Raw genomic sequence first — 17,958 nt, 5'->3', positions numbered from 1 at the left:
CACATGGCTGCTCAGGTGGGGTACAAAAGGAACAGGAAGCTGAGTCAAAAGGGGAATTTAGGGGAAGGGTGAGTCTTCTCTCCTCCTCGCTGTCTAAAGCAGGGAAAGCCTCTGGGAATCTTGGCCCAGTGTTTCTCAGCTTTCTTAGCTTGCAGTCATGCTTATCCATAAAGTAAGCTTGAAAGAGATTAAGCAGATGAAGGTCCCACATTCAAAATCAATGGGAGTTGTGGCCCTGATCCTTCTTGATGCTTTTGAAAATCTCAGCCTCGGCCAATGGGGCTTAAGCACTTGCTTAAAGTTAGGCACGTGCTTGAAGTGCTTTTCTGAAAGGGGGCCTTTGTGTGCAAGGTTTTAGTCTGATGTGCTAAGGGACAAGAAACAAAATAGTGGGATGTAACCAGAAAATAGAGAAATTTCCCAGTGGATGGGGGTGGGGGATTTCCTTGGCCATGGCATCTCCACTTCTGATTACCAAGTAGCTGCTCTTATTACTCCTGAGGGCATTCTGTGCCAAAAATTAAAAATTCTGCCCCAGAAAAATAAAAATTCTGCACACAATATTTTAAATTTTTGCAAATTTTAATTGTCAAATAAATGTGGAGACTCCAGCATAGCATTGGGTATCACTGGCTGCACAGAGGTGGGAGATCATTGTGCAATGCCCACGGGACATGGACTCAGCGGTGAGACCGCACCCAACCCTGACACAGCTCAAGGACTGGGGTTACCCCAGAAACACCCCAGAGCCCTGCCCCTCTGTGCCAGGTGCACCAGGCAAGCTCAGCAAGGCAGGATCCAAGTGTGGAGGGGCTTAGTGTGGGGGGATCCAGGTGTGGGTTGAGAGGGTTCTGTGTGGGGCAATCTGGGTGCGGGTGGCTCAGTGGGGGATCCAGGTGCAGGGGGGATCTGGATGCACAGGGACTTGGTGGGGGGTTCTGGATGCAGTGGTAATGGGACTCTGCAGGGGTGTCCCGGTGAGGGTGGTTGGGGCTCAGTGGGGGAAGGGTGTCTGGATGCGGGTGGAATAGAGCCCAGCAGAGGGGGTATGGGTGTGGGAGGCTCAGTGGGGGGTCCAGATGCAGCTGGTTCAGGCTCGGTAGGGTGGGGATCTGTGTGCAGATGGCTTGTCTGGGTGGTCCAGGTGCAGAGGGAGTGGGGTTTATTGGGGGGGGTTCTGAGTGCGGGGGTGAGGCTTGGCAGGCGGGTCTGGGTATGAGGGGGTCAGGATGCATAGGGGTTGGGCGAATGGGGGAGCAGCTCCCTGTACAGGAATCCCTCCTCCTGCAGCGGAGGAGTGATGGGTGCGGGAAGCGGGGGGGGGGGCTGAGGGGGAGTTTGCAGAGCTCCCTTCAGCTGGGGGAGAAATCTGGTGGTAGATCTGACCCAGCCCCAGATGCTGTGCAAGGGAAGAGGAAGTCCCATCCTCCACAGCCCAGCCGGGACTAGCAGCTGAGCCCGCAGGGTAGGAGCCATCAGCCAGGTCTTCGTCAGTCCCTCCTCCTGCCCCACAGTGATTTACCTCTCTGCTGGCTGCCCTAGGCCCGCAAAACATACTGCTGGGGAGGGTTGCATGACTGCTCTTGGTGCTTTGCTTTGCGTCCCTGTTAGGAAGTCATTTTTCTGTGGGGGAAGCAAAGAAATCTATACGGGACATAAATTCTGTGCATGTGCAGTGGTGCAGAATTCCCCCAGGAGTAAAGTCTTACAGAGGTTCTGTGTTCCTTCTGACAATGAGACCTTCAGTCTCCTCACTCCACGCTCTGCGCCTGTGTTGCGGTCTATGATGGTTTACCAGAGTAAGCCATACCATCCACAGAGAGAGCTGGCTGTCAACCCTGCTGCTATTTATAAATGATACTGGACCAGCTAAACCCCCCATGGCCCAGGGGCTGAGTGCTGGGCCAGCTCAGGGAGGAAGAGACTAACAAGGGGCAGAGGCCTTGAATTTGCCTTAGAGCAGAGAGTTCTCTAACTAGGCCATTGACCCACCCTCTTTGCCCCCCTGAAAGCTGAAACACAGACGTCCTCCATTCGAAAAGAGGAATAGGATATCATGGGAGGTTAAAGGCAAAGCTGCCTGTCGAATGTAAATTCAGCAGTTGGGAGAGAGTCCATGGGAAATGTCGTCCCTGGAGCCGAGTGTTCTGCCACTTCACAGAAGAAGAAATCTGCTATTGATACTATGGTATCATCAGAAGCCCTGCCAGGTAGGGTGCTTTGCAGACACTTAGTGAGAGCCACTCCGTGCCCCAAAGAGGTCACAGTCTAAATAAATAAGAGAGACAAAGTGAGCAGTATTAGCTCCATTTTACAGGTGGGAAATGAGACACAGAAAGCGTAAGGCTCAGCTCCTCAGAGGGATATAGGTGCAGAACTCCAATTTAAATCAATGGGAATTAAGTGCCTACCTACTTTTGAAGATCTGGGTCTAAAGGTATGTCTACACTGCAGCGGGGAGCGAGCCGCCCAGCCTGGGTACACAGACTAGCACGAGCAGGCTGAAAATAGCTGTGTGAACATTGCAGCTTTGGCAGAGACACAAGGGGCCGGGTGAGTTAGAGCTCAGGTGGCTAGCCTGAGTCTCTGCTGGAGCTGCTTCGTACACACACAAACAACAAGGAGTCCTTGTGGCACCTTAGAGACCAACAAATTTATTTCAGGGGAGGGATAGCTCAGTGGTTTGAGCATTGGCCTGCTAGGGTTGTGAGTTCAATCCTTAAGGGGGCCATTTAGGGATCTGGGGCAAAAAAAAATTGGGGATTGGTCCTGCTTTGAGCAAGGAGTTGGACTAGATGACCTCCTGAGGTCCCTTCCAACCCTGTTATTCTATAAGTTTTCGTGGGCTAGAACCCACTTCATCAGATGCATGGAGTGAAAAAATGTAGGCAGGTATAAATATATAGCACATGAAAAGATGGGAGTTGCCTTACAGTTGGCGCTCAGTGTTAAAGAGGCCAATTCAATTAGGGTGGATGTGGCCCATTCCCAACAGTTGATAAGAAGGGAATGGGCCACATCCACCATGATTGAATTGGCCTCATTAGAACTACAAAAAGTAATTTTCCCTCTGTTGATATTTACCCCTTCTTGTCAACTGTTGAGAATGGACCACATCCACCCTAATTGAGTTGGCCTCATCAGCACTGACCCCCCATTTGGTAAGGCAACTCCCATCTTTTCATGTGCTGTATATTTATACCTGCATACGTTTTTTCAATCCATGCATGAAGTGGGTTTTAGCCCACGAAAGCTTATGCCCAGATAAATCTGTTAATCTCTAAGGTGCCACAAGGACTCCTCGTTGTTTTTGCTGTTACAGACTAACACGACTACCCCTCTGAAACCTATCATACACACAGCTATTTTGAGCATGCTCGTGCTTGTCTGTCTACCCAGGCTGGGCAGCTCACTCTCAGCTGAAGTGGAGACATACTCTAAGTGACTTGCCCAAGGTCAATCAAGTCTATGGCAGAGCTAGGCCTTGAACCCAGATCTCCTGCAGCCCAGTCCAGTGCCTCAGCTGTAAGACCATTTCATCTGCCTTTGATAAAATTGGAATCTCGTGTCTTGAAGACGGTTCACATAACACTCGCAGATAAAGTCGTGGGTTAGGAGGCTGGCACCCCTGACTGATATTTGATCATCAAGAAACATCTTCTTTTCCTAGTGTCCAAACCAGAACCTGGCAGAGGAGTACAACACCTCAGCAGTGACCTCCCTGATCCAGTCACACCTCCCAGAAGCTTATCTCAAGGAAGATGTTGGTGGAGAGCTTGTGTATGTGCTTCCACCATTCAACTCCAGAGTCTCTGGAGCGTATCAGTCTCTCCTGAGGGCTCTAGATACTGGCTTGAGTGATCTCCACATTGGCTGCTATGGCATTTCAGACAGCACCGTGGAAGAGGTATGAGTTTAAAATCTTTTAGTTTTAATTAAATGATATGGAGAGTCTGTGATTAACTTTCCCAAAGATCTATAATTCTGCTTTGGGGCCAACCAGTGACACGACTGGGTGGGAATGGTGTGGTGTTGGTTTTTGGTAGGTTAGTCGGCTGGTGCCCCCCTCCCCCCCCGCCCACTGGGTTTTGTGTTTTGTTGTAGTTCTATTTTTTTTAAAGTCCAGCAATGAGAATGTTCTGGCTCACCAAAAAATTCCCACCTTGCTCAGTGTTTTTCAGTATCTTCCCAGGAAAAAGAGATGATGGGCCGGGGGGAACGGGAGTGGTGCTGTGCTACTTAACTTCTTTTGGCAATCCCAATGAATCAGGGTGTTTCGGCTGAAACAATCAGAATGAGAGAGTTCATAATATCTACATTTTGTATGTTGTCCATTATGCTTCAGGGTGAACACCATATAGGCCACTCAGAATGACTGTCTCCGTCTGTCTGTCTGCAAACCCACAGAGAAAGTGCTGCATCGTTTCCCATTCAGAAGCTTTAGTTCACTAACATAAATGTTTTCAGATGAAAGAGTAAATTCTTCAGAAACTGATAGGGGCTGCTGGAGAGGCATTGGTCCAGGTGCCCAGTCTGACCTGTTGGACTCTAACCCCCAGAAAGTGTGTTTTCTCTATCCTAGCCAAAGTCACTGTGAGGCTAGTGTTGAGAATCTGCTGACATTTCTTGTGAAGAAGATTTATTTCCCACTGCTGAATCATTAACTCCCACCAAACACAGGCATTCAGCGAAACATAAAGAAATTTTAAATATTAAGGGCTAGGTTATCACAGCCCTTTCCTGGCAGTGCAGTAAGGGGGCAAAAGGCCACCATTACCCCCTTGAACAGATCTCCTGGACTTGTCTTCACTGCAAAGTTAATTTGACTTAACATGGGTGTTGCCCATCCCCACAAAACCCCCTAACTTGAGTGCTTTTAACTTGGCTGGACCAAGAGGCTGTGTCTTCAGTAGGCAAAAAGGTGTGTTCTTAAGTTAATTAACTTGAGGTAAAATCCTAGCAAGGACAAAGTAATTTGTGGTTTTCACATGGGTCAGCAGGTCAAGTTAAAAACTAGGCTTCCCAGTAATCCTTAATGCGACTTGCTGACTTGTGTGAAAGTCACAAATTGCCTAGTCTTCACTACAATTTCACCTCAAGTCAAGAACACACCATTTTTGCCTAGTAAAGACAAGACTGAAGCGGGTATAGGGTAAAACCTGAGGGAACGCAACTTTTCAGTTGACAACACAACCATTCTGCCGTGCAGATACAGCCTACTGCCACGCGAGTGCTGTTAGTCTTCCAGTGCCTTTCCACAATTCCCCCCATGTGCCCAGACAAGTTCTTCTGTAATTCACTGGGAAAAAGTGTAACAGCAGCACTAAGAATCATGGGATGTGTCCCCAGAAGTCAGAGTGCCACACATAAGTCAGTGCAGACACAGCAACTCGAGTGTTATTTCACAGCATGGCCTCTCACTCGAGTGTAGATAACTCGGGATAACTCCGCAGTGAAGGAAGGCCCTCTCAGTGGGGTGAGCAAAGGCTTCTTGCTCAGTACGCCCCACTGCAAGTGAACAGGCAGAGAGGGAACCTGGGTGGGTGGAGACTCACTCACTAGCCAAAGTAGCTGATAGGGTGCACAGTGGAGAGGAAGCCACTCCATCAAAAGCAGCAAATTTACACCTCACCCAGAGCAAGGAGGACAGCAGGGAGGGGACTTTAATTCAGAGGGGTGTCTCTGAATCTCACAATGTCTCACGAAGGCCAGGGGCACAATTGGATGATAAGAAGACAAGCTGAATGGTTGTTCTGTTTTGTTGTTATGCTAGGGAATGATTGTAACTTGGAATATTCTTCTCTTTTGTTTTCTTGTCCTGTAGGTATTTCTTAACCTGACTAAAGACCTGGAGAAAGACAAACAGCATGATCCTGGATTGTCCCAAGAGGCCAGTGGACTAATGGACACCAAGGAGATGTCTCTGAGCACGGATAGCGTCACTGAAAGAGATGGTACTCATTTAACGTGATTTTATTCCCAATTTATACCAAGTGTAATTAATGACAGCTAGGCTCAGCAGTGAACACACTGTCTCCTTTCTTTGGTTAAATACAGACCAAACTTCAGCCAACCAATCATCATCTGTCCAATACAAGTACAGTACATAATAGTTTTATAATAATACTGGTTTCTAATTGTCTGAATCACAAAAAATGTTCTCAATATATTTTTTTACCCACCTTCTGATAAATAAGTCCTTCCTTAGAACACAGGATTGGGATTCAAGAGAACCAGGTTCTATTTCTGGTTTGGTCCTTGGCCTGATGGGTGACCGTGAGTAAGTTACATCACCACCCTATGACTCACTCTTGTCATATGTAAATGGAGACAATTAAACTGACCTCCTTTGAAAAATGCTTTGAGCTCCATTGATGAAAAGTGCTAGATAAGAGCTGGGTATTATTATTATTATTTAATCCAGTCAAATACAGCTCTCGGTAAAGATGCAAATGTGCATCTGAGTGTAAGCACTGTAACGGATGCAGATGATTATTTATAAAAATTAGACCAGCCTCAAAGAAACTACCTGGAAAGACCTTTAATTTTGTGTAGCACAAACGCAGCTAGGGGAGAGTGAGCTGGTTTCAGTTTCTTTCTGTCATAACCATGCTGGCAGATTAGAAACCTATCTTTTTGCTTGTAAATGGACCCTGTAAGATAGAGAAGTAATTGAGGAGATACAGGCTAGGTATTAGAAAAAACTTTTTTTTTTTTGGATTTATAATTTTTTATTAATTTTTCCAAATACAACAAATATACCAAAATACCAGCTTCATCCTAATACACAAAGTAAGTAAAGAGGGGTAGATTAAAGGGAGGGGAAGCAACATGTCTATCTTCAGGGTCTGCATTCATCATAGACCTCTAAAAAGTCAGCCCAAATAATTTTGGGGATGCCAGAAGCTGGGAATGGGCAACAGGAGATGGATCACTTGATGATTTCCTGTTCTGTTCATTGCCTCTGGGGCACCTGGCATTGGCCACTTTCAGAGGACAGGATACTGAGCTAGATGAACCATTGGTCTGACCCAGTATGGCCGTTCTTATGCCCCTTCTGCGGAATGCCAGTTGTTAGGAAAAACTTTCTAACTATAAGGATAGTTATACACTGGAATGGGTTACATAAGGGGGCTGTGGAATTCTGGAGGTTTTTAAGAAAAGATTAGACAGATACCTGGTCTAGGTATACTTAGGGTATGTCTACACTGGAACGCTCCCGCAGCAGCACTTTGAAGTGCGAGTGTGGTTGTGCGCGGGTGCTGGGAGAGAGCTCTCCCAGCGCTCCTCGTAATCCACCTCCACGAGGGGATTACGCTCCCAGCCTGTCTACACTAGCCCTTTAAAGCACTCAGACTTGCTGTGCTCAAGGGGGTGTTTTTTCACACCCCTGAGCCGGCAAGTTAGAGCTCTATAAAATGTAAGTGTAGACAAGCCCTTAATCTTACCGTAGTGCAAAGGGCTGGACTAGATGATGTAGGATTAAGTATAAACTCAATTCCAGCCCTGCATTTCTATGATTTTATGTCCCTTCCAAAGGAGAGCACTGAACATTATTTGCTTGGTCCTGTATTATATATGTGGTAATATTTCATTCATGACAAAGAAAACTCTGATGGACCAAATAGAGAAGAATATCTGGTACAAGCATTTGTCTCCATTTTTTATGTATTCTGTGCAATTATCCATTAGTTTACATGGCAGTTCCTATGCCTTGTTCCTTTTCTTCATTTGCAATTTTCAGATAAGTTTTATTATTGATTTGTGTGTCTAAGAAGCTATTTATTAAATGATGAAAACATCAAACTTGCAAATATGAACAGCTGTAAGTTTCCTATGCCAGTTACAGTTGTACATGTAAGCTATTTGTGTTTTGCCGCTAGGGTAAGGAATGAGGAAGGATGATTCAGTGGTTAGTGCACCCCCCTGTGAATTGGGAGACCTGGGTTCAGTTCTGTGCTGTGGCATTGCTTTCCTCTGTGACCTTGGGCAAGTTACATTGGCCCAAATCCTGATTTGAACAGAAGTTAGGTGCCTAAATACTTTTGAGGACCTTGGTCTTAGTCACACGGTGCCTCAATTCTCTGACTGTAAAATAGGGCTAATAGCACTTCCCTACCTCACAAGAGTGCTGTGAGGATAAATACATTAAAGATTGTGAGGTGAGCAGATAGCACAGAAGGAGGGGGGCAGCATATAAGTATTTAAAACAGGTAAAAGGCTCACTCCCTCTCGCACATAGGCAGGCGTCTGTGAGAGAGAGGGGTGATGTAGTGACCTGATCTAGGAATGCCTGAGTTCTAATCCCAGCTCTGGCCTTGGGTAAATAATTTAGCCTCCCAGCTCCAATTCTCTCCATCTGTAAATGGGAACAGTAATATTTACATACCTCACAGAGGTGTTGCGGGGGGGTTGATTCATAACTCTGAAGTGTTTTGACAATGACAAGTGCTAAGTGGGGTTCTCTTTATTATGCACAGACCAAGTCCTGGTTAGATCAAAAAAGGTGACCGGTTTGCCACTGCTGCTCAAGAGGACAACAGCCGTTTTCATTAAGAGGTTCCACCACACCCGACGGAACTTGAAAGGCTTTTTTACTCAGGGCATCCTACCCGTGATCTTTGTGACAGTAGCCATGGGCCTCAGCACATTGAGAACTGAGGTGGCTGAATACCCAGAACTCCACCTTTCTCCCTCCCTGTATGGTTTCTCAGGGCAGGCAGATTTCTTTGGGTAAATCTCTCTTTTTTCATTATTATTAAACCTGTTTTACTGATTGTTTATAAAATGGCAGATTGTGCTGTCAGGAGAGTGACTAAGCAAATCCAGTGGAAAAGTGTTACACAGAAAACCATGTAATAATAAAGTCATATTCCTAGCTTGTCTGCCTGGGAGAACAGTTTTGCTAAACCCAGCAATCTGAGAGCTTAAAAAAATAGCTTGAATAACTTAAAATCTCTCCCTAGGAATTAACTCGGAAGTATGTGCTCCAAGGTTTTAATGGTATTTGTCATTGAAATCCACTGCTGACAGCAGCCATCTTGCCCAAAGGGATATATTTCACTTCCTTTTTGTAATAAGAAGAGGGGGTGTACCTATTCCCAACCCTTGGGCCTTCAGCTCCAGGCTACTAGATTATAGGTCTGGGACTGAATTCTAGCTCCCAACTCATGTTGTGGGCCCATCTGCCTCTCTCTTCCCATCTTCATAAAAAAGCAGAGGCTCCATTATCTAGGCCTCACTTAACCAAACCTCTCAGTTACCCAAAGGTTAGTCATGTCTCCTCTCCCACCCCACCCCTGAGGTTTGATTTCAGTACGTAAGCCCTTCCCTATTGAAGCCTGGGGATCTTCCTAACCATAAAGACTTAATTATGCTTAAAACCAGCCCTTGACTTCTCCAAAACCTCACCCAAATTAATGTAATGTGCAGCTTTCTAATTCAATAATGAAGTTTCCTGGCTGTCTCCAGTAGACCTGGTCTTTCAGTTAGGAATACCAAATTCAGCTCAAGCCTTCTCCCCGCTGCCTTGTTGCTCTTAGAGTTCTTACCTTAGCACTGCTCATGTCCTCTTCTTCTAGCCAACTGCTATCTGGGTGGGGTGGGGAGGCAGAGCTACCTGCCTCAGTGAGTCAGCAGAACTCACGTCCTCCATTCCCAGCATGACCTATTCCTGCTAACAGGGTGGGTGGTTTAAGGCAAACACTGCCAAATGGATGGATTTGGAGGGAGGCTCTTCTTTGAGCGGACTAGAGTTTTTTGGCTTCACAGAAGACGGGGGGAATTGATGGAGGTGAGAATGTTGACATGTACCTGTTCTAACTACATTACCTGAAACCACAGTAGATGGCTCTCATTTGGAACGAAATTCAGAACTGCCATAATCGTATACGCCATAGCGACCCCTCCCACCCCCTAGGCCTGAATTCAGCAAAACACTGAGGCATGTATGTAACTTTAAGCATATGAGCAGTCCTGTGGAAGCCAGTGGAACTACTCTTATCCTTAAAGTTACACATGTGCTTAAGTACTTTGCAGCACCAGGGCCTAAAATAATTTATTTCCAATCCTTATTTCATGCAGTGGATGGGTTTTTACTACTGGGTCCATACTGCAAGTATCTTGAACACTTCTCTCTTTCTTTGTTAAATCTTAGGAACTTTAATGAGACCACAGATGCTTTAGTTGCTTCGATGCTTTCTTTCCCTGGAACAGATAACACATGCTTGAATGAAAGCAATTCGTAAGTAGTTCTTCATCTCCTTCCTTTTAAATTCCTAATCTGCAAAAAGGAAATGACATAAAATTAATAGCTGTTGGGTATTAATAACATCCTTTGATCAGCTGCAAAGTTTTCATACCCTGGAGTCACATCAAAAAAGGCTTCGTCTCTTGCCAGAGTTCCCAAAGATAGACTCACCTCTTGAAGCTATCTGATTTTAAAACTCCTTAAATTTACAAAGAAAATCAAACTTGTCTAAACTCGGAGGACTAGATTGTGCAGCCCACACACGCTATGGTGAGCGCTTACATGAGTAGTCCACTGACTTCACTGAATTTACTCACATGAGTAAGTTCTCATCATAGGTGGTAAGGGTTACCCTGTAGTAAATATAGACCAGAATGAACATCTTGGGTACTACTCAGCATAAGGAAGCCTATCACAGTCTAGCCCCGGAGGCCGGGTAAACATCCAAGCTTGAAGGGTCTCGTATCTTTTGGCTGAGTGGGCAGAGGGTGAGGTTTCCTGGGATTTTACTGCTAAATCTTCAGGGGGTCGGTGCAGTAACTGCTGAGAATTCCTGAGTGACTTCGTACATTGTTTGCCGTGCAGAGAAATATTTGGGCTGCCTAGACACAATTTGTCAGCCATCAGAGGACTATCCAATTAATGCAACACCCCTGAGAGGGGGGGTTATGTTTCTTTTGTAAGATAATTTTGTCCTCTTCATGTTAGCTTCTTAGGCTGCTTTCTACGGGATTTGAAGCAGCCTCACCAGGCTCTTTCTTAGAAGTCTCACAGCGCAATCACTAGAAACAGATCTAGCAAGAACCACTAAGGAGCAAGGCCAAGCACCACATCAGCAGAGCTGAGCAACCTGAGCCCCCAGTGAAGTCAGCAGGAGCTGAAGGATGCTCAGCACCTCCCGAGAAGCACCATGAGAAACATCAGTCTCTGCAATGTGTTACCTGTGCTCTGTCATCTTCAGTCCATTCACTAGAACTCTGCCATTGTGCAATTACAAGTCACCTGCTTGCCGGTATACAGAAAATCTCAGGGTAACGTGTGCTCATTTTCAGGGTGTGTTTGAACGACAGCATGCTTGGCCAGTGGGTATTCCATGGAAACCAGAGTACTAGATATTCTGCATGCAACTGCACAGCCAGCAGCCAGGTAAAGTTAAACCTTAATGGGGGAGAGTAAATTTAAAACACTCAAGAGGTACCTAGTGTGCTGGAGAAACTATCCTGTGGGACGGCTCACAGGCCTGGCATTGTGACTCGGGAGTCATTACCGCCAGGTCGCTGCTTCAGATTCATCCTAGCTTGTGTTACAGTCAGTAGCTCCTAGAGGCCCTAACTGGGATCAGAGTCTCCTTGTGCTGGGCATGATGCACAAACGTTGTGAGAGGCTGTCCCAGTGAGCTTTCTGCCCAAGGCCCTGCTCAGGCAAACATTTATGCGTGTGTTTAGCTCTCCTACCGCAAGTAGCCCCAATGATTTCAATGTGTTTGCAGGAACAGGACCTAAATGGGCAAAGGGTGGAGGAGAAATAGGTCTGACGAAGTGATGTGATCCCTTGTAGCTTTAAACTCCACAAATCGGAGGCCCAGGGATGTGCTTAGCTGAATAGGGGTAGACTTAAGCCTGTGCTTAAACTAAGGCACACGTGTAAGAGTTTTGCTGAATTGGGACACTAATCAGAATGTATGGCCCAACACTACAGAGCACCGGACTCCTGTCTTTGTGAAGAATTGACCCTTGGGCGGGGCGGGGGAATATAAATTTTGCCTTGTGATGTTTTTAATTAAAGGAACAATTTTTAAAACTTGTTTTCAGACTTGTCCAAAGATTGACTTCTCCCCACCTCACAAAAGAACTTTTTCCTCTCGGATGATTTATAATCTTACTGGGCATGATGTGGAAACGTACCTTCTAGCAACTGCCAAAGATTTCCTCCAGAAAAGGTTGAACATACCACGATTTCTTCTCTTTCTCTTTGTCCTATGTCTCGCTGGCCAGTGGCTTCTTACGTGTTTGATTCTCCTTTAGGAAAGCAGCCTTTTTATATTCATTTCTCACATTGCTTATTGCGATAGGCCCAAGACGGTTACTTTAAAGTGTGGTGGGACTCCATGTTGGTTGCACTGAGCACTCTGCTAAGTTATATCGTACAGCGTATGCGTAACTACTGAAAGGTGCAGCTATTAAGGGTCAACTCCCCTCCCCTTTACTCTGATAGATTTTGAAGAAAAGCCTTTGTCCAATCTAGAAACTTAAGGAAAGAAATCTGGCAGAGTACCCAGTTAAGCAAGCCTTGTACAGAGATTGTTGAATCAGATTTTGGGTGCACACAGTATCTAAGTGGGTGCTTCATTTTAAAATGCGTGCTTCAGTCCACTGAAGTTAAGATTAGGTACATGCTTAAACCGGCTAAACCAGGGCCTTATGCTAGCTGGTGCTGTATAGCACAAGCTGGGTTTGTGTGTGGAAAGTGCTAAGGTGCAAAAATAAATGTACAGTTAAATTAGTCAAGGGAAAACCTACTCTCCGTACTGACTGAAAGGGAACTGTTCATCTTCCATGCAAATCTTCCACAAATGTGGAATTGTACCACTAAAGAGGGTAGAAAGATAGCTTGACTCTGCAGGAACCAAAATGCATCTCATCTCATCACCTGCACCTGTGTGAATCCAGGGTGACACCTGTGATGATCATTCGTTGTATAGTGCTTGGAGGCCCCACGAGAAATTGACGCACCTCCAGTGACTTCAGCGGAACTAATGCTGCTTCACACCTGCCGAAGATCTAGCCCAGCCTCTTTCCAATGACAATAATGCATTTTGCTGTATTATTTACCATGCAGATATGGCGGCTGGAGCTTTGGGTTGCCTTTGACTACTGACCTCAAGTTTGATATACGCCCAGTGCCTGCAAACAGAACGCTAACTAAGGTAATGAATGCCTCCTGCTGCAATGCAGCTGTAAAGTCAGTGCCGAGTGGACAGGCGCCTGAAACGTCCATTGCTAAATGAAGGTGAAGCAAGATTAATGTCCTTGTGTGTTTTAGGGGCGTTACTGAGTAAGCACAGAACTCTTCATTTTACCGTTAACAAAAAGGAAATACATAGAGAATTAAGGAGGGAAAAAGAAATTGAAGGAACTGGATTCATCTCCACTGGTGAAGGGAGGGACACTGTACCCCTCAGCTCCCCCTAACTCTGTTACTCTTGCTGCATCCAGGACCTACACCACCCAGAGCCCAGCTCTTCACTTTCACAAGCTCTCACTCTCCCCAGCCGCTGCTGCTTTGCTCCAGTAATGGCTCACCTAGCCTGGCCTCGCTAGGACTCCTGTCCTCTCCTCCCACCTCCACCCCATTCCCTCACTCTGCATCCTCTCCGCCAGGGGAGCAGCACAGAAGGTGCACCCAAGGGGATCCAGAATGACAGCAAGAGAGCCCTCTAGAGGGGTCTTTCAGTGCTGCTCAAGCCATTATATCCTGCCATCTAGCAGTGCTGGTCAGGCATAGGGATTCAGTTCTAGACTGCTCACGCACCATCTGTTATGAGGGTGAGCTGGGGTTTCTCCTCCCAGTAACAGAAGCAGTCCCTGGGCTTTGCCCAGTGTACACACTTCTCCCCTCAGCTCTACCCTGGTCATCAATCAAACTCCTACGCAGTCTTTCCACGCCTCATATTAAAAAGCCTTGTATGGCCTTCACTTGAACTGCCCTGGACAGTTTGCCTCTACTGTGCTAGAGGTCTGGCATTACAAATGCAACTGTGTCCGTTCCTTTAAATCAAGCATTGCTACAGATGACAAATGCCCTGCCTCCTAGAATACTACCTAACAGAGTGCCAGATATGCACCAGGGAGTTCATGTGAATAGACCTATAGACTCCTCGCTGGGTGAGTAACTGCTCACCAGTGTGAGTAAAGGGGGCACAATCTGGGCGGTAGTGCAGAGTCATTTGTACTTAGTCATGGGGCTGCTTGTTTTTCAATGTAGCAAGGTAGAGAAGGCCAACTGAATATTGGGCTATTTCAGAAAATACAGTCATCTTTTCTGGTTTGCATGCAGGTAGTCAATCCATCCCGAAATCGGCAGCTTGCCTGGGCCAAAGAACTAAAAAATATCTGTTTCCTTCCCTTATTTTGCTTGTCCCTGTCTTCTCTTTTCTCCGTCTTCCCTCTCTTAGTCATTATGGGTATTACTAGTTGTATTTTTTCCTACCTACTGATGAGTGGCAAAGCCACGCTAACAACACCATCTGCCCTTTGAGGGAGCGGGATGGACCCTCACTGCAGCCGGCTTGTTTCTTTAGTGCACTCAGATTTACCCATTGCACTTTCTCATCTCTCAAAAACGTTGTAACAAGTATAAATTGGCATAAAAAAATCCATGGTTGGACTCTGAAATAAAAGAGGCACAGTATGAAAACTGTCAAGATCTGGTAAATTCATGTACATCCTTATAGCCATGACAGTGTTCCTTCAAGCACAGTTCTGCTCTGAGATGTGGCTTCGTACAAAATGGAATTGTGCTGTTACATAGTTTATTGACTCAGTAACTTTCAGAGCAAACCTGCTCTGCTTGCAGGTAAAAAAGATGCTTTTATCTAACCGCCAGCCCATCAGCCTGAGCTGGCAGTCTGAGAGTTAGTGCTGTTTGTTGTTATTCATCTTGAGGTAACACTTCGAGACCCCGGTCAGGTATTGGAATCTCATTGGCCTGGGCAAAGACTCCCAAAGAGTTTACAATCTAAGTGTAAGATGAGAAAACCCAGGCTGGGTCATTCAACATCCCCAGAACCTCCAATTCAGCTGTAGATCAAGTGCAGTTGAGATGTGCACTGATTTTACTGCCCATCAACGGGATGTCTGGGCACCTTCCATGTAAAATCAAGAGCAAAATCCTTAGTGGACTTCATGGAGTCTCTGGCATGTCTCATTTTCAGGGTGAAAACTCTGCTAGGGGTAAAGGTGGTGGGTTTTTTATGTTTGGCTGGTTTTTTGTAGGGTTTTAGGAGTAGAAAGGGCACCATCTCTAGGTAAAGTCTCTGCAGTTGGAATGTTGGCAGCCATCCTGCACCGAGCCCTCCATAGATGGACACCTGAAGTTGTTGTGGGTCTGTACAGAGCTCACTTCAGGATCTGGGCCCTTGTTAACAGGTCTGGTGAGAGTGCACAAGCCCGCTCCCTTTTCCCATAGCAGCATTGCCTCTGCAGGGCTAATGGGAGTAAAAAACGTACGTGTCGCTAACGTAAGCAGATAGAACGTGTAATACACAAAGTGTGTATTCCATATTCTGTTCTCCCTTCAGTTCCTCTGGATTTATACCAGTGAAGTGAGAGCAGAATTTATCCCAGGGGGCACAGCTGTTAAATAACAAGGTGCTGTTTTCACAGTGTTTTCTACCCTGGGACAATTAGGTGCCCAGTAGGCACTTCACTTCAATAGGCCTTTTAGAAAATACCAGCCACTGACATTGCTGAAATGCAAAAGCACCTATTGTGGAAAAGCAAAGTGTCAGTACATGTGATGCCCCAGGCACCATTAACATAAACCATTAGCAACGGGCGTGTCTTTCTTATCTTTCTGAAGTCAACCGAACTAGGTCTTCTAGAAGTCGATGGGACTAGTCACAGGCTTCGGCACAGTGTAGGATCCGGGCTAATGCACTCAGAATCTTGCATGATTGGGTCGCTGGCCCGTAATTTGTAGATGGCCCAGCTTTAGCAAATGTTTTTACTGCTACTGTTTTTGAATATGAGTTACGGACGCATTCATTTGTGCAAATGGAAGAAACCAATGTTCTTGGTCACGATTTTCTGCCTGTTGTTTTTGTTTCCCAATGGGGTACAGGTGTGGTATAATCCAGAGGGGTATCACAGCCTTCCAGCCTACCTCAACAGCCTCAACAACTTCATTCTTCGAGCGAACATGCCGAAAAACGAGTCTTCCAAATACGGTGGGTGCTAACCAATCCTTGACACAGCTCATGCTGCCCCATGTGAAGGGGGCCCAGTTCTCCACCTGCAGACAGAAGACAATAGTGGGTGGGCCAGATTCACTCCTGGTGTAAAATGGAGCTGTGCCCATTTAAACTAGAAGGAAATTTATCCTCTGGATGAAATCCTGGCCCCACTAAAGTCAGTGGTGAAACGTCAATTGACTTCAATGGGGCCATGTCTGCTAATGTTGATTCAATTCACTCTCCTTTAAAGGGTGTCAGTATTTCACATGTCTGTTTCTAGAAACAGAGGAGGGGACAAGGTAAAACCTTAAAAATAGGCTTTCCTTCTCCCACAAGCAACAAGGGCTTCTGCCTAGTATTGACTTCCACGTCAGCATCGAGATAGCTGACTGTAAAGATGTGACATTTCTATGCAAAGAAAGGCTACTTTAGGTTGCTTCCAGTGGGGTGTTAGATTTAATGTTTTTCTCCCTCTGAGCTGTTCATTGTTGGACTTGTGGTAATTAAAGCATTTTATTTTACAGGTGTATACGTTGTGGGGAGGGATACAAACATATTCTCTCACACCCCTGAAGTCATTTGGTACACACCAAATGCAGGGTGGTGAAGTGGAGCGTAAAGGTTTATCAGCGTTCATTTGGAATGACCTGCTTAGCTTTGCCTCACTGATACCATGCAGTGTCCCAAATTCATGCTGATAAACCTTCATACTCTACTGCACTGTTTGTTCCATCCGCATTACATGTGTAATTCAGGCATACTGGTTTGTGCGGGTGTGTGTTTGGCTGTGGCCGGGTCTACACTACAGACTTCTACTAGCATCCTCTGTATAGCTCTCATAGTCAACAAAGAGGTGTTTTTACCAGTGTACAGCTTGTTCCACTCGTGGGGCGGGGCTTTACTACTTTGGTCAAAGTGCCAATTTGTCAAGATAGCTATATCCACAGTAGGAGCACTTTGCCAGTACAGCATAACCATATTGCTTTCCAGTAAACCATGCCTTGTGTCGATACCGCCGGTTATCTGTAGAGTGAGAGAGAAGAAAGTCTTATATTCGATTATGGGGCCTGACAAGAGTTCAGAACTCACCTATCAAGTGACTTGCTTCAGCAAACACCAGCCATTCTGCCACATTCTAGTCTCTCCTGGCCTCTCTCATGTCAGACGGCTTGTGTTCCTGCTAAAGGATCATACTCAGGGGAAACGGGCTGGAAAGTCATTTGGCTTGTCAACATAAAGCTCTTTATTGACGGATGAATTAAAAGGTAAATCCAACAGAGAAGGAAGGCCTATTTGAAGCTCTAGGCCTCCTTGACAATAATTAAAAACACGATTACTATTATAATGATGTATTATGTGTATTAGCACAGCGCATAGGAGCCAGAGACTAGGGCTCCATTGTGCTAGGTGCTGTACAAACGCAGCACAAAAAGATGGCCTCGTCCCCAAGGGGCTTACAATCTAATATAATCCTAAGCAGAAAGGCAAAACATCTGCACAGATTTCTTTCCCCATCACCACATCATAATCACCAGCCAGTGTTCATGTGGCAAACTCCCTCAGCACTCATCTTCTCGCGAAGCAAAACCAACTCCCCGGCCCCACAGCCACCTCCACCATACCTGAAACACCCGCCTCTCGGGTCAGCAGGGCCCAGCTATTCCACACTCAGTGTGGGAGCAAATCCCCAAGTGGGAAGGGGCCAGCTGGCAGCCCTCTTTTTAAAATACAGATGGGCTCCAGCTCCTCTTTGCTG

The 17,958-nt window shown here is 46.0% G+C and overlaps 1 protein-coding gene across 1 annotated transcript in view; it reads left to right on the top strand.

Annotated features, from left to right (window-relative positions):
- ABCA12 (ATP binding cassette subfamily A member 12) overlaps window positions 1–17,958 on the top strand; it is a gene marked incomplete at its 5' end in the record, with an annotated part of 119,461 nt that overhangs the window by 76,083 nt on the left and 25,420 nt on the right. Inside the window, 8 exons of the mRNA XM_084643782.1 lie at window positions 3,683–3,907; window positions 5,825–5,954; window positions 8,481–8,733; window positions 10,157–10,243; window positions 11,302–11,395; window positions 12,061–12,188; window positions 13,088–13,175; window positions 16,091–16,196. Of these exons, the coding sequence (XP_084499908.1) occupies window positions 3,683–3,907; window positions 5,825–5,954; window positions 8,481–8,733; window positions 10,157–10,243; window positions 11,302–11,395; window positions 12,061–12,188; window positions 13,088–13,175; window positions 16,091–16,196 (1,111 nt within the window). The remainder of the gene's footprint in view (window positions 1–3,682; window positions 3,908–5,824; window positions 5,955–8,480; window positions 8,734–10,156; window positions 10,244–11,301; window positions 11,396–12,060; window positions 12,189–13,087; window positions 13,176–16,090; window positions 16,197–17,958) is intronic.

The sequence above is a fragment of the Lepidochelys olivacea genome (assembly GCF_965140295.1).
Source record: "Lepidochelys olivacea isolate rLepOli2 genome assembly, chromosome: 11".
Classification (NCBI taxonomy): domain Eukaryota; kingdom Metazoa; phylum Chordata; order Testudines; family Cheloniidae; genus Lepidochelys; species Lepidochelys olivacea.
The sequence above is the reverse complement of the archived record's forward strand: the minus strand, read 5'-3'. Positions and strand labels throughout refer to the sequence as shown.